Source organism: Echinops telfairi, unplaced genomic scaffold (assembly GCF_000313985.2).
Source record: "Echinops telfairi isolate 266 unplaced genomic scaffold, ASM31398v2 ScPeMD7_9;HRSCAF=40, whole genome shotgun sequence".
NCBI classification, from domain to species: Eukaryota; Metazoa; Chordata; class Mammalia; order Afrosoricida; family Tenrecidae; genus Echinops; species Echinops telfairi.
Window position 1 is genome coordinate 70,562,159 of NW_022103906.1, and position 14,597 is coordinate 70,576,755.

The 14,597-nt window shown below is 44.8% G+C and overlaps 1 protein-coding gene across 2 annotated transcripts in view; it reads right to left on the reverse strand.

Annotated features, from left to right (window-relative positions):
- The window catches only part of GALNTL6 (polypeptide N-acetylgalactosaminyltransferase like 6), a 1,306,147-nt gene that overhangs the window by 28,709 nt on the left and 1,262,841 nt on the right, over positions 1-14,597 (reverse strand). For both annotated transcript variants that reach the window (XM_045286961.1, XM_004696123.2), the window contains one exon: positions 9,267-9,383. In XM_045286961.1, the coding sequence (XP_045142896.1) occupies positions 9,267-9,383 (117 nt within the window). The remainder of the gene's footprint in view (positions 1-9,266; positions 9,384-14,597) is intronic.

Here is a 14,597-nt window from a genome sequence, read left to right on the forward strand (position 1 = left end):
CCACATTTGCTTATGCACCGGCTTTGTCTTCAGCGGTTGTGACTCTTCTTTCTTTATTATTCAGCTTCGATATAAAAACAAAACAATTGGACATATGTCTCGAGGTCAAGCTCACCTTAGTGCTCAAGTGACATCTTTACTCTTTAGGACTTTAAAGAGGTCTTTTACACCAGATTTTCCCAATGCAAAATGTCATTTGATTTCATAACTGCTTTCATTTACTCTAGTAAAATGAAATCCTCTATAACTTCAGTCTCTTCTTGGTTTATCATAATTTGGTTTACTGGTCCAGTTGTGAGAATGTCTTATTTAATTTGAGGTGCAATCCATCCTGAAGGCTATAATCGTAGAGCTTCATTAATAAGGGCTTCAAGTTCTCCTTGCTTTCAGGAAATAAGGTTGTGTCACCTACGTATTACATGTCACCATGGAGTCTCCTTCCAATCCGATGCTCTACATTCTTCTTCATACAGTCCATCTTCTCAGATTATTTGCCCAGCATACAGATGAATAAGTATGAATAAGCAGAAGACTGAATGAGTATGGTGAACAGAACATCCCTGCACATACTTTTCCCAATTTGAAACCACTCATTGTTATCCTCTTGGTCTGCTTACAAGGCCGCCTCTGCAGGGTCTGTGAACAGGATCTTCATGAGCACCATGAGGTGTCCTGGATTTCCCATTCTCTGCCAGGTGATTCATAATTTGTGATGATCCACAGAGTTCAGACTATGTAACAGGTGATGTCAATAAAAATCCTGTAGAATCCCGTAGGGGACAAGCAGTTTCTGCAGGTGTTTGAGCCGGACAACTATTTGAGGGGCACAGTGACAAAATCTTTAGGTGTATGGGAAAAAGCAGGCACTGGCTCCTATGCTCTTTTCCAATTCTGGAGCTTCAATAAGATTGTGGAATTCTCATAGTCAAGGCAGGCCTGGCTGGTGAAGCCAAGCTGTGAATTACAAACTAAAGGCAAGCTGTCCAGGTTACCCTGTTGATATAAAAGCAACACAATGTTGTATTTTAGTTTTTAGGGCCTAATCAGGAAAGAAAATGTAGAGAAGCAGGCAAAATTCCAAGAACAGCAAACAAAAACAGCCAAGTGGGCAAGAGACTTAGGAAATGATGAAAGGATTGGGTTAAGTAGTTTGAAGAAAGTACGAAAGAAAATAGCTAAGTGGAAGATACAGCAGGTGAGCGTATGAGTCATGGCAAGTGATTCGATTTATTGCCCGAGAAAAGAGAACCAAGGAAGGGCTTTCCAAGAAGGGCCAAGGGTTGTCCAGCGGCCATTTGAAATAGTTCATGAACAGGAATTGGATAAACTCTTTACCTACAGAATTTTAGTAGGCATATGTGTGGATATGTTTTTAGATTCATTTCACACTTCACCAGGAAAATGACTATTCAATCATCACCTTGTTCTCCTGGCGTTTGTACTGTGCCCCTGAACGCAGCCGTCCTTGGCATGGGCTGCAATCCTGCTTGGTCTTCCATAGTCTCCGTTCAACTCTTGCTGGTACGTTGCTAACTCATCACTGTGCCATATCCAACTCTTCGTATGCTTTCCCAACTCTACCCTGTTTCCCCGAAAATGAGACAGTGTCTTATATTAATTTTTGCTCCCAAAGATATGCTAGGTCTTATTTTCAGGGGATGTCTTATTTTTCCATGAAGAAGAATATGGTACACATTTATTAGTTATTGTTTTATTAAAAGAGACTTCACACTTCCTGTCTGTTCCAGCTGCGCTGCAGCCAACAGTGAGCTGCGTGGCGGTGCCCGCCACTATGGTCCAGAGTCCAGAGTTATGGTAGCTTTGGGGGGCCTTATTTTTGAGGAGGTCTTATTTTCAAGGGGATGCCTTATATTTCAGCGAGAGGCAAAACTGTAAATAGGTCTTATTTTCGGGGGATGTCTTACTTTCGGGGAAACGGTATGTCCATGGGCCTCTCAGATTTAGCATAATGTAAACTGGGTGGATTTTCTTCCCTTTGAAATCTATTCCTACACCTTTATTTTCTGTTTGTCTGTTACAGCTGTTGAGTTGCTCCTGACTCGTGGTGATGTCATGTGCCCTTTCGAAAGATAACCAGGCCTTTCGTCTGAGGTACTTCTGATTGGATTTGAACTGCCAACCATTTTGGCTAAGTCTAGTCAGTACTTACCCATTTTTAACACCTAGGGAGACCTAGTTTCTGTTTCGGTAGGTTGTAACAGCATTGGACTTGTCAACCTCAGAGTATTTCTTTTTTAACTCCTGCCTTCTTCACTCTGTTCATTGAATCAAATACCAAATCTTGCCACTTTTGCCTTCTGGATTTTTCTTCCTATTTCCCCCCACCATTAGCCTGACCGTATTGCCCTGATGGTGTAGTGCTTATACAAAGTCAGCCGTTTGAAACCACCAGCCGCTCCTCAGAACATAGACAGGGCTTTTTTATCCCCCGAAGAGTTAGTCTCAGAAACTCACAGGGGCCATTCTGTCCTGACCTGCCGGGTCAGAAGAGTTGGCATTCACTCTATGGCAGTGAATTCAGTTTTGTGTTTGTTAATCATCCTGATGCAAGCCACGGTATTTTTAAGGACTTCACGTGCATGTGAAAGTTGGACATTGAAGAAGGAAGACCAAAGAAGAATGAATGGATTTGAATTATGGTGCTGGTGAAGAACACTGAAAGTACCACAGCCTAAGAACACAAGGATACACAAATCTGTCTTGGAAGAAGTACAGCCCGAATGCTCCTTAGAGACAAGGATGGTGAGACTTCTTCTCACACATTTTGGACATGTTGTCAGGCGAGACCAGTCCCTGGAGAAGGACTTCATGCTTGGTAAAGTGGAGGAGGATTGGACAAGAGGAAGACAGGATGGATCGACACAGTGGGGCTCGTGGGGGGCTCAGACATAAGAACCATTGTGAGCATGATGCAGGACTGGGCAGCGTTTCCTTCTGGTGTTCATAGCATCGCTGTGGCAGTTATGTAATCTTCTGTCAATTGATGAAGGGGTGGAGTTTAGCCTGTCAGTCAGGTCGTAGTTTGATGATCTCATTTGGAGGTGTAAAGGAGAGAAGTAGCTCACTGGAGGCCAGAGACACACTCTCTCCCTGTGAGACATTCCTGTTGACAAGCCACATGGAGCTATGCTGATGGCAGCCAGAGAGCCCTGGAGCTGAAGGAGCCACCACTGGATCCACCAACGCCACTGGATCCACAAGACTTTCCACCCACTGGCATGTGATCTTTCTATATTTGGAGTCATTGCATGTGTTGTGTAAGTCTGAAAAGGAATTTACAGATTGGCATAGGACATATGGGCTAATATTAGACTTATGCACTTGATCTGGACTGGGCTGGCATGTTTTCTTAAATATAAAATTGCTCTTTTATATAAAGCCCTTTCTTATACACATATGAGTATCTATGAATTTGTCTCTCTAGTCAACTCAGACTAGCAGTTGCTATGGGGCAGAACTCACCTAGCCACCGCGACATCATGCACATCTCTGCATCCCTTCGGTGGACCATTGCCCCCGGCTCCTAAGTCCCCTCTCCACTCCTTCTTTGCTTCCTCACGTTTGCATTCAGGCTCCAGGTCGTCTGTTTGACACACATTTTTAACCTGGGTACCCTGTAACCTGAAACCCCACAACTTCACATAGCCCTGAGAGCAGTGGTTCTCAGCCTTCCTAAGGCCATGACCCTTTCATACAGTTCCTCATGTGGTGGGGACCCCCAACCATAAAATTATTTTCGTTGCTACTTCATCACTGTCATTTTGCTACTGTTATGACTCACCATGTAAATATCTCATAGGCAGGATATATTTTCATGGTTACAAATTGAACATAATTAAAGCATAGTGATTCATCACAAAAACAATATGTAATTCTATATTGTGAAATATTGATTTCTAAGGACAAATAAATGAAATGTCTTGAAGCATGGTGAAGCATGGGTAACAGTCTTCACACTGGGTGGGTACACATAGGTGGGCGTATCTGCCTGTGGGCGGACCACCTGGAGACAGATAAAGGAGCAGTGTCTCGGTTCCTAAGGCCATTCGAAAACACATATTTCCGACAAAACATGTGACCCCTGTGAAAGGGTCGTTGGACCCCCAAAGGGTTCGCGACCCACAGGTTGAGAACGGCTGCATTAGAGCAATAATGTTGAAATCCTTAACACACCATAAAGAACTTCTTGCCACTGGCCTTGACCTTTCTCTCTCAGCCAGACTGCATTTTGTTTACTTCCAGCAGCACCCAAATGTTTGTCGCTCGCTCCCTGCTCGGCCCAGGCTTTCGGGCTTCCTCGCTGCCGTTCCTTCGTATCCACATGCCTGGAAGGCCAGCGTTCATCAGCCAACCTGGTGGAGGCTCCTCCATCCGTTATGTCACCTCCTGCCAGAGCCTTCCCTGGGAACCCCTCAGTCTGCCAACTGGCTGCTCCTCCTCCTCTCTCACCAGGGTTTGTTGTTCTTAGTACTGGTGGTCATTTTGCTCTAACCCCTCTATGCATCTCCAAGACATAGGGGGAAATATGTTGGCTGATGATAGGTGCGTCTTACTGCTATTTACGGGATCCCAGTGGCCAAGTCAAACCAATCCGTGTGTGCCGTTCATTAACTATGCATATTTCCTGTGTGCAGTCTTGTGAGCATAGAAAAATGCGGACAGGAACACACTGTCATGGTTGGCACTGGGCAATGTGATTGTGACATTCATAATTTGTCGTCTACCCTGGAGCTGCTCTTTCCTGAGGAAAAAGATTGAGGTTTCATTAAGATTTGCTTACATCAGCTTTGGTTGTTTTTTTTAACGTGGACTCCCTTAGTCTTCAGGCAACTTGATGTTAATTTCTCCGTTTTCTCGGAGTGCTACTTTTAAACACAGGTCCAGAATGCTACAGAACTCATTTTCCTTTGCTTAAATATTAATGCGGTAGCTGCAGCTCTGCCAGGGTCTGCGTTGTGTTGTGTTAATGAGCTCAGTAGACTTGCTACTGCACATACGTTATCTTCATCTTGCTACCGGATTTGGGGCATTGGGCATATTTTCTCCGTGTGGATGGTAATATATTATTTCATGGTTGTGTGGATGGCAGAACTCCGAGATAGCGCATGTCTCTGTGAGCAAGTTATCCCCTCAGTCTGCACTATCTTGATAGATTCTTCCTCCCCAATCGTCCTTCCGCAGGCGGTTGGCTTGCTTCCATCGCCCTTGGCTTATCTCCCCTTGGTCTCTGGCTCCCTTTCAGCATTTGGCTGCTTCCGCAGCAGGATAGCCTGCTGCGTGCTTCCTCCCAGCGGGAGACCAGAGCCTGCAGAGCGAGAACTAGGCCAAGGAGGGCTCCTCCTCCTCCCCCTCCTCCCTCTCCTTCCCCCCCACCCCCCCACTCATCCCGGGAGTTCCCCTTATGGAACCGGAGCGGCAGCGCCCTCTGCTCCGGCAGCATCAAAGTGCTGAACAGATTAGTCAGCGCCACGGCTCGGCAGCAAATGGCAGTTTCTCAGGAAGGTGCTGCTCTGGACTTTCCTCTATTCCCCACCTAACAATTGTGTTTACTCACGTGTCGCTGATTTGTGCCATCCAGCGTGGCCGGTTGAGGGGTGGGAGGAGAACAGGGCCATTTCAACTAAAAAGGGCCCTCTGTGTTTTCTGAATGCTATAGAATTCAAAGGAAATTCTCATAATTTTTCGGTTCTGATACACCTTTTTCCCCCCAGTCAGGAATTTTAATCCAAACGTGTAAGTATAAATTTAAATCTTAGAACTCATCGAGTAATATATTGTATTAAAAGCCTCCAGCTAACTACTGGAAAATGAAGCAGTGTGAAATATTTTGATTTCAACATCAATATCTGACAATACATATTTTAAATCTGATTCATTTTTTCACTCGCTGTCAATCTGGTTTAATCTCCCTGTTGTGAGTTCCATTTTTAGATCTCTCGAAGCTGGTCTTTTTTGTTCCGCGAATCTAGTTTTCTGCTTGTCTCGTGCTGCCCTCTGGTGCCTACTTCTTGAATTACACTCCGTGGCTTTTTGCCTCAGGAAAACTAAAACCCAACCAGGATCCAACAACGTGCAAAGTGTATGCAATTGCAGTTGGCTTCTTTCTGTTTATTATCTTTTCATTAGTGAAGATCTCCAAAGGACCAGAGATGATATTATTCTGCAGAGTCACTGGGATAGAAATTTTAAACCTAAGGGAGGCTTCAGGGAAGCACATCTCATATTAACTAGCTGGCTAGTGGCCTGTCCTGCTTGGGCTGGATAGAGGGGGTGTAGATCCCAGAGGAATTTCGTCCAATAGTTGGAGACGTTTCTTATGGCTTCTCCGTGCTTCCTCTCTGGTAGCCGGTCTTACTGCGAGGCACCCCAAGCTTCGTTTCTTGCTCTCAGGTTGAAGTCAGAATCGCTTCTGTGGAGTCAAGTGTAAACTTATCCCCGCAATCAAAAAGCCAAATGACTCATAGGGACCCTCTCCGGCAGAGCTAAACTGCTTCCTAGGCTTTCCGTGGCTGTTAATCTTTACGGAAGCAAACTGCCTCCTCTTTCACTCAAAGAGCTGCTGGTGGGTTCAAACCGCCAACATTTCAGTGTGCACACCGAACCCGCTGCCCCCCAGGCCTTCTTCCCTATTCCTCCCTCAGCGACTTGTGTTAAGAGATGGAGGAAGGGAGGGCGAGTCAACTGTCAGCGATGTTTGATCCCATCAGTGCTCCTGGGACACACTGTTAGTGTTTGGGAATGGGCCAATGGAAGCAGAGTCACAGCTACAGGGGACCGGAGGGTGATTTCCCATGTAATATTCCTAGCTAGTGCTTCTGTGGGGGTGGGCAAGGAAGCAGAAAGTACATTGATTCAGCATTTACTACGCATGTGTGGTAGTTGTACAATCTGTTGTCAGTTTGAGAGGATTAAGAGTGAAGGGGTGGAGTTTAGCCGTCAATCAGGTCACAGCCTGATGACCTCATTTGGAGGTGCTAAGGAGATAAGTAGCTCACTGGAGGCGGGACACATGCTCACTCCCTGCGAGACATTTCTGCTGAGAAGACACATGGAGCTGTGCTAGAGCTCTGGAGCTGGAGGAGCCACTTGGAGACGCCTGCCAACAGTGAGATGATTCTACTGCCACTGGATCCACAAGACTTTCCAGCCACTGGCCTGTGATCTTCCTGCATTCAAAGTCATTGCATGTGTTGCATGAGTCTGAAGAGGAATTTATAGATTGGTATTGGACATATGGGCTAATATCGGCTTATCACTTGATCTGGACTGGACTGGGGTGTTTTCTCAATATTCAAGTGCTCTTGTATGTAAAGCTCTTTCTTATACACATATGAGCGTCTATGAATTTGTTTCTCTCGTCTACCTGGACTCCCCCAGTGAGCGAGATGCTGCTGTTCTGCAGACATTGTCATGGCTTGAGTTGCATGATTCAAGCCATTTGTCATCTTGAAATATTCCAGGACGTTCATGCTGAGTATTGTGGCTGCCAAGTTATTCTTCTTACATAACATTAAAACCAACAATAACAGTTACAAGGCATGTATGTAAGACATTCCTTTGAATACACAGCCAGATTGCAGAAGGCTAGGGATGACAGTGAAACCCCCCAATCCACGTGCATCATCCCGGAGCAGATTACGCCTCCACTGAGTTTCCTCAGACCATTGTCTCGGGATGGGCAGAGGCTTGTCTGCTTACAGAGTGTGTTGGCAAGTGGATTAAGGCAGGTATATTAGGTTCAAATTCAACATCCTATTTTTTGTTTTCCCCTTTGACTTAGCTTTAATTGCTTCTCATTTATATTCATTTCAGTTCCTTTTGGATTGAGGCTCTTCTGACTTTACTTTGTTTTAATTGTTGGTTCCCGTCCCCACCCCCTGTGGTTTATGACGTTATGTGAAACATAGCAGAGGTGATTCGAGAGAGACAGCACTTAGAGGGAGAGTGACTTAGGGTTCTGGCAGGGAGGCTGGGGAGAAATGAGGAGCTAATAATAATGAGGACAAGAATGACAGTGGCAATGATCTCACCACTCCTTTTTAATATATTAGACTTGCATTGTGTGGAACATGAATTATATGTCAATAAAATGATTGATAAATGATTCGATAAGAACCTTGGGAGAGGGGGCACCACCACCTTTATGTTAATGAAGAAGGTCCAGCTCAGAACAGGAGTGAGACCTGGGGACACCCCATGGGACCCATGTATCCCCCTCCCTAACGTGTACATGTAGAAACTGCTCAGGTGGTGTGTGCCTTGCAGTGTAGCGTCTCCACAACAACCACCACACATGGAATTTTAAGGAAACGATCAATAACCGAGGAGAAACAAGAGGAGGTAAGGCCCCAAATGCTTATTGAACCACAGGTGTCTTTCCTTAAAGTCATCAACTATGTTTGGATGAGTTACAAAATACCCTAAAGGTCTTTCATGCTTTAAAAACTACCATTTGGGGACAAGGAATAATGCTCGGATCACATTCTACCATGTCTGCCATGCTTTCTGCGGAGGGAAGCATGATTTTATACATTGTCTCAAGGGGTCACCACAGCTTCTCTGGCAAGAAGAGACACAGGAAGGCTAAGCAGTTCACGTTGCTACAGAGCTGGTTAGTGACAGAACCAGGCCCACATCCCAATCCCAAGATGTTTCCATTTGGGATTTGTTCTCACTGTATGTTTGTCCCTGCTTCTCTGTCTGAGAGAGTTAAGGTTTATTGTGCCAACCTGGCCAATAAACACATGTGGGATTAATTGAAGAGTGGAGAGAGAAATGGCTTGGTGAGCTTTGTCTTTTGAGTTCTTGCTTTGTGATGGTCTGACCAGGGTGCAGCTGCCTTAGCCAGTTCCTTGCTTCAGCTGGCAAGGCTCATTTCCTGTGAGACATCCCTGAGGAGAAGCTGCATGGACCTAACCCGATGCAGCCCTTGGTGCTGGAGCAGCCATGTGGAGACTCCTGCCAGTGCTGAGATGCTTACACGGCTTTCCTCCTGCAGTCGGCATCATTGCGTGTGTTTTGTGAGATGGAAGAGGACTTGTAGATCCGTGTCAGACATATGAGCTAATGTTGGACTTATGGGCTTAGACAGCAATGGGTTGGGATACTTTCTTAATGTACACTTACCTTTTATGTAAAAGTCTCTCTTATACATATGAGTTTCTGTGGATTTATTTCCGTAGTTGACCCGGACCAACACACTATCTCTCCAACCCCCTGCCCTGAACTTCTTCATGCTGACATACCTGTTCATGAGACCATGTCCTTTCCGAACCGTCCTTGACACAGATGTCCAGCCTCAGCTCAGTTCCTGTAGCACCATGCTTGCTGTCCACACACAGATTTGCTGCTACATTTCGAATCTGTGGGGACAAATGTTAAGCATGGGATTGCTTTTGGTTTTTTTCACCCCTAGTTCTTGACAATTCTGGTATCAATTAGGCAATAGAGCAATTCCTTTTACATGACTATGGTATGATGTATTGAATTTGTACACAAACTACAGAGAAGCAGCAGGAAATAAAAATAACACCATCCGGTTTCCCACCTTTCTGTTGTTTTTCTGCACTCGGGTGGCTGGCAGGCGGCTGGAAGCTATGCCACCAGTATTTCCAATACCAGCAGGGTCACCCATGGTGGCCAAGTTCAAGTGCCACTTCCAGACAAATGCATGTAAGGAAGAAAGGCCTGGCAATCTACTCCAAAATTAATCCATGCAAGTCTGATGGGGCACAAGAAAACACTGCCTAATGTGGTGCGGCGAGTTGAAACCAATGACCATGGACATGACACAGGACCGGGCAATGTTTCATTCTGTTATGGAGAAGGTCATCATGAATCCCAGCTGACTCACGACTAATCCTAGTTGACAACAACTAACACCAGCATACTGAGTCTACATGTGAAAGAACGAGAGAGGAATTAAGTAGCACCACTACACTCGGTTGTAGCAAAGGAATGTGTGATCATGCAGCCTAGGGAGTAGCAAAGAGCTGTGACTCTTTTCTTTCCGAGAGTTAACTTGGGATCTGCTGTCTGTCTGCTTCACAGCATCTTCAGCCATGCTCACTTTATCGGGATGCACGATTCAGCAGGAGGCGGGTGATGCTGGAGAAGTATGGGATGGGGTGAATCCATATTGCCTAGTATTGTGTGAACAGGGCAAGCTTCCATCCTGCTTGTCTGGCATGATCTTGGTCTATACCTGGGTTCTTGGTTAAGCCTGTCTCCTGGATCATAAAGTAGATATTCCAGTCCAAGCACATTACCATTGCCATTGTGTCGGGTTCTGAGTCATAAAGCCCATTTACAGAGTGCCTGTGGCTTTGTAAAACTTTATGGGAGAAGACAGCCTTATCTTTTCCCATTGGAGAGGTTGGTGGGTTTGAACCGCCGATCTTAGGTTAGGAGTCCAACCTGCAGTTCCACCAGGGCTCCTAAATGTCACGTACAAAACAGGAAGAGCAGTACACTTGTCATAATATTATATAACAGAAAGATTCTCTACTTAAAGCTTGAACTTTGGATAATTGTATATAGAGAAGACACCTTATAATTCACTACAGTTATTACACTAGCTTTGATATGCTAAAAGATACTGAATAGTTAGGGTGGGAAATGAGTCGACTATAAAAAGAGTTTCAGAAACTAAAACAGAAGCAAATAGGGACGGAGATGCCCCCTCTTGTTAGGTAAGGAATTCACTAATTCTCTTGAGACAAGCATATCATGTGAAAGAGTTGTAATTTGTTACTTAGGTGTGAATGCTTACATAAGGACACACATATATCCTTTAGTGAATTATATATCACAGTGCATTATTTTTCTGATTTTATATGGCCCTGGATTGTGGTACAAGTAGTCCCTTATTTATGAGGAGTTACAATGGACAGCACTCGACTGGCCCTTTGTCCTGTACATCTACTCTTCGTGATCGGTACCCTATACCTGGTGCAGTGCAGACATTACTGATGTTATCACCCTCAGCCCTTCCCTCCCAGGTGCTTAGTGTTCTCATTTACTGATCAAAATGCTGGTGTATCGCAGGCTCTGACCTGGTCTATGAGGGAGTCTTTGTTAGTGGGGTGCAGAGAGTTGTAAGGACTGGAAAATCGAGCCCTGCCAACTGCAAAGACATACAACAATTGAACTCAGCACACGTTTGACAGTTGTTACAGTTTCAACTTCGTTGTTCTGACATTGACGCCAACAAAAAGAGATCAACGTCTAAAGATACTGGTAATGAAAGGCAAGCATGACGGAAAAGAAAACAACAACAACAGCAGCAAAAGAGGGACTGGACCTATGTAAGAACTGAACCAAGTGATGACGGAATCATCAGATTGGAGTCCCTATCATCCCAGGTGCTACCGCTCATCCCTGGAGGGACTGTTAAGGATAGAAAGAACTGATGACAAGGCACTATATGTGACCTCCTCCCTGGGGGACAGACAACAGAAGGGTGGGAGGGGGAGACGTCAGACAGGGCAAGATATGACAAAATAATAATTTATAAATTATCAAGGGCTCATGAGGAAGGGGGGATGGGGAGAGGGAGAGGAAAAGATGAGGACCTGGTGCCGGGGGCTTAGGTGGAGAGCAGGTGTTTTGAGAATGATGGGGGCAATGAAGGTACGGATGTGCTTTACACAGTTGATGTGTGTATGGATTGTGATAGGAGTCGTATGAGCCCCTAATAAAATGATTTAAAAAAAAGAAGAAGAAGGTGGATCTGACTGGCAATTTGAGTCAAGGATCCTTTGCCTGGAATGGATATTTAGGGTGATCCATGCCTCCTCGCTAGAAGAAGGCCTGTTTTGGGCCTTTAAAATAAACATTGGGTTGAGGCAAAGAGAAGGCTTTCATGAAGTATATCAGGTATAGGGGTCCCTGAGTGGTACAAATGGTTCATACCTTCAGCTACTAACCAAAAGGTTAGTGGTTTGAGTCCACCCAGAGGTGCGTTGAAGAAGGTCTCCTGATCTCCTACTGAAAAGGCAGTGATTGAGAATCCTCTTGTGTTTACTTGTACTCTAGTGCTCAGGGCCCTTGGCACTGGTCGGAATCCACATGATCATAACTGCTTACTTGATCATGCAAGGAACGGATGACCTGGGATAGGGACGATGGTGACGGAAGGACCTGTTTCTAGTTTATCTTCTTTAGGGATAGAGGTTGATGTAACGCCATCCAACAGAGAATCACTGCTGTAGGGACCTGTTTTCTTATTAAGGGAATTTGGCAACAGTTTGGGATCATTTCTTTTCATTTTTTTTTTCAGAATTTGAGGAAGATTTATTAACAATCTGTGATATGAAGATGACAGAACTTTGCAAAATGCCAAGATAATTTGAAGCATTTATTGATAAAATCAAACACTACAGCCTTCAGGATGGAATAAATATGAAAAAAATGATCAGTACTGGACTTGTAGACAACATCATAAACATCAGAGAAGAAAGTGAAGTTAACAAGGGTCTTATTTTACATGTAACCACTATCAATGCTCATGGAAGCCACAGCCATGAAATCAAAGGATGTATCATATAGGGCACATCTGCTGCACAAGACCTCTTTGCAGTATTTTAAAAAAATTATTTTATTGGGGGCTCATACAATTCTCACCACAATCCATACATCCATCCATTCTGTCAAGCACATATGCACATTTGTTGCCCTCATCATTCTCAAAACATTTGCCTCCCACTCTAGCGTTTGGGATCATTTCTGATACTGGATCTCTGCTGTCACGATTTCAGTCTCTGGTGATAGGAGAATGTGGAATGGCATAGAATGTGGGAACCGTTTTTAACTCGGTTGGCTGACAGACCTCTCTGTAAATCCAAGGAAAGCTATGGGCTGATTGTAAAAGCAAGCAGGAACCGAACGAAACCACAGTGAATATAGCATTGTATTCATTTGCCTGGATCTCATAGACTCCAGGTTAGGGAAACTCCTTGTCTCTATCTCTTGCAAACCACTTTCATCCCTCCCCTTAGCAGTTTGGAACAATCTTGAAAAACCCGCAGTGAATTTGTCAGCTATCAGAGGGCATTCTAAGTAAAGCTCTCCCGGTTCACTCTCATCTAGATATTTACAATTTCTCCAGCTACCCTAAAACAAAGTACCAGAGAGGAGTTTCACTCTGGAATTTAGGAAGCCAGGTAGAAAATGTCTTTTAGGAAATGAATTCCTTGATGTGTGCTAGAGTATTTCTGGTGAAATGGAAACAATGTGCGAGTTAAAGTTAGATTTTGCTCCCTGCCTTGAGCCTGGCACCTGCTGTACAGCTGCGATTTCATCTTCTCCTTCGAGTGCAGTGTGTCGATGCTCTACAGCTGTCTATCACCCGAGAGGCGCCTGACACACGCGGGGGAGGGCTTTCTTTTCATTTTGAGGCCATTTAACTCACAGCTCCATGCTTGTTAGAGAATAAGTGCCAACTTATAACCAAGACATTTTCAGGGCGCCGTGGAGCCTCTCTCGAAGCCTAGGAGCTCTGACCCACACTTAGAGATGAACAGGAAGCTGCTTCCAGGCTGGGAGGAGTCCCTGCGCAGGGCAGGATGGAAGCCTGGTGGTGCTGTCCGGTTAGCAATGGACTTTTACAAGAGCTTATTTTAGTAGGCTTAATTATTATTATTTTTAAGTAGGCTTAATTTTTTCATACAAATTAGATTTACAAGAAAACTTGACAATACAGAGTTCCTATGGGCCCCACCACCTTTTCCTTCAAATCATCTCACCGTAGTGTCTCTTTGTTACCATCCAGCAGCCATATCAATATGATCCAAACCCCCCACTACCATCTACAATGGCCTTCTCAACCTTCCTCATGCTGCCACCCTGGAATACAGTTCCTCATGTGGTGGTGACCCCCAACCATAGCATTATTTTCATTGCTACTTCATCACTGTCATTTTGCTACTGTTATGAGTCGTCATGGAAATATCTGATAGGCAGGATGTATTTTCATGGTTACAAATTGAACATCATTAAAGCATAGTGATGAGTCACAAAAACAATAAGTAATTCTATATTGTGATATATTGATTTCTAATGACAAAGTAATGAAATTTTGTCTTGAAGCATGGTGTAACATGGGTAACAGTCTTCACGCTGGGTACTCGTATGTGGGTATATCTGCATGTGGGTGGACCAGCCTGGGGAGATGGATAGAGGAGTGGCGTCTCAGTTCATAAGACCATCAAAAACCACATTTTTCCAATGGTCTTAGGCGACCCCTGTGAAAGGGTCGTTGGACCCGCAAAGGGGTCGCGACCCACAGGTTGAGAACCACTGATGTAGTGGATTTTGCCATGGATGCCTGATTGGAGTACGTATTTTGTTTGGATCTCCTTAGCTTTTACCCATCGCCCATTTTCGGTTCCCGGATCCCATCTGGAATCCCGCCGGACATTTGTCATCAGGCCCGCTTAGTCTCTGCTATGACCGGTCCTCAGATTTCGCTTTTGTTGGATGACCTTGACGTTCCGTCAGGTGTCCTTCAGGCATTCTTCAGACACGTCTCCATGAACGTTTTGTCTGCTGTTCTTTTTTCACGGCTAGACTAGGGA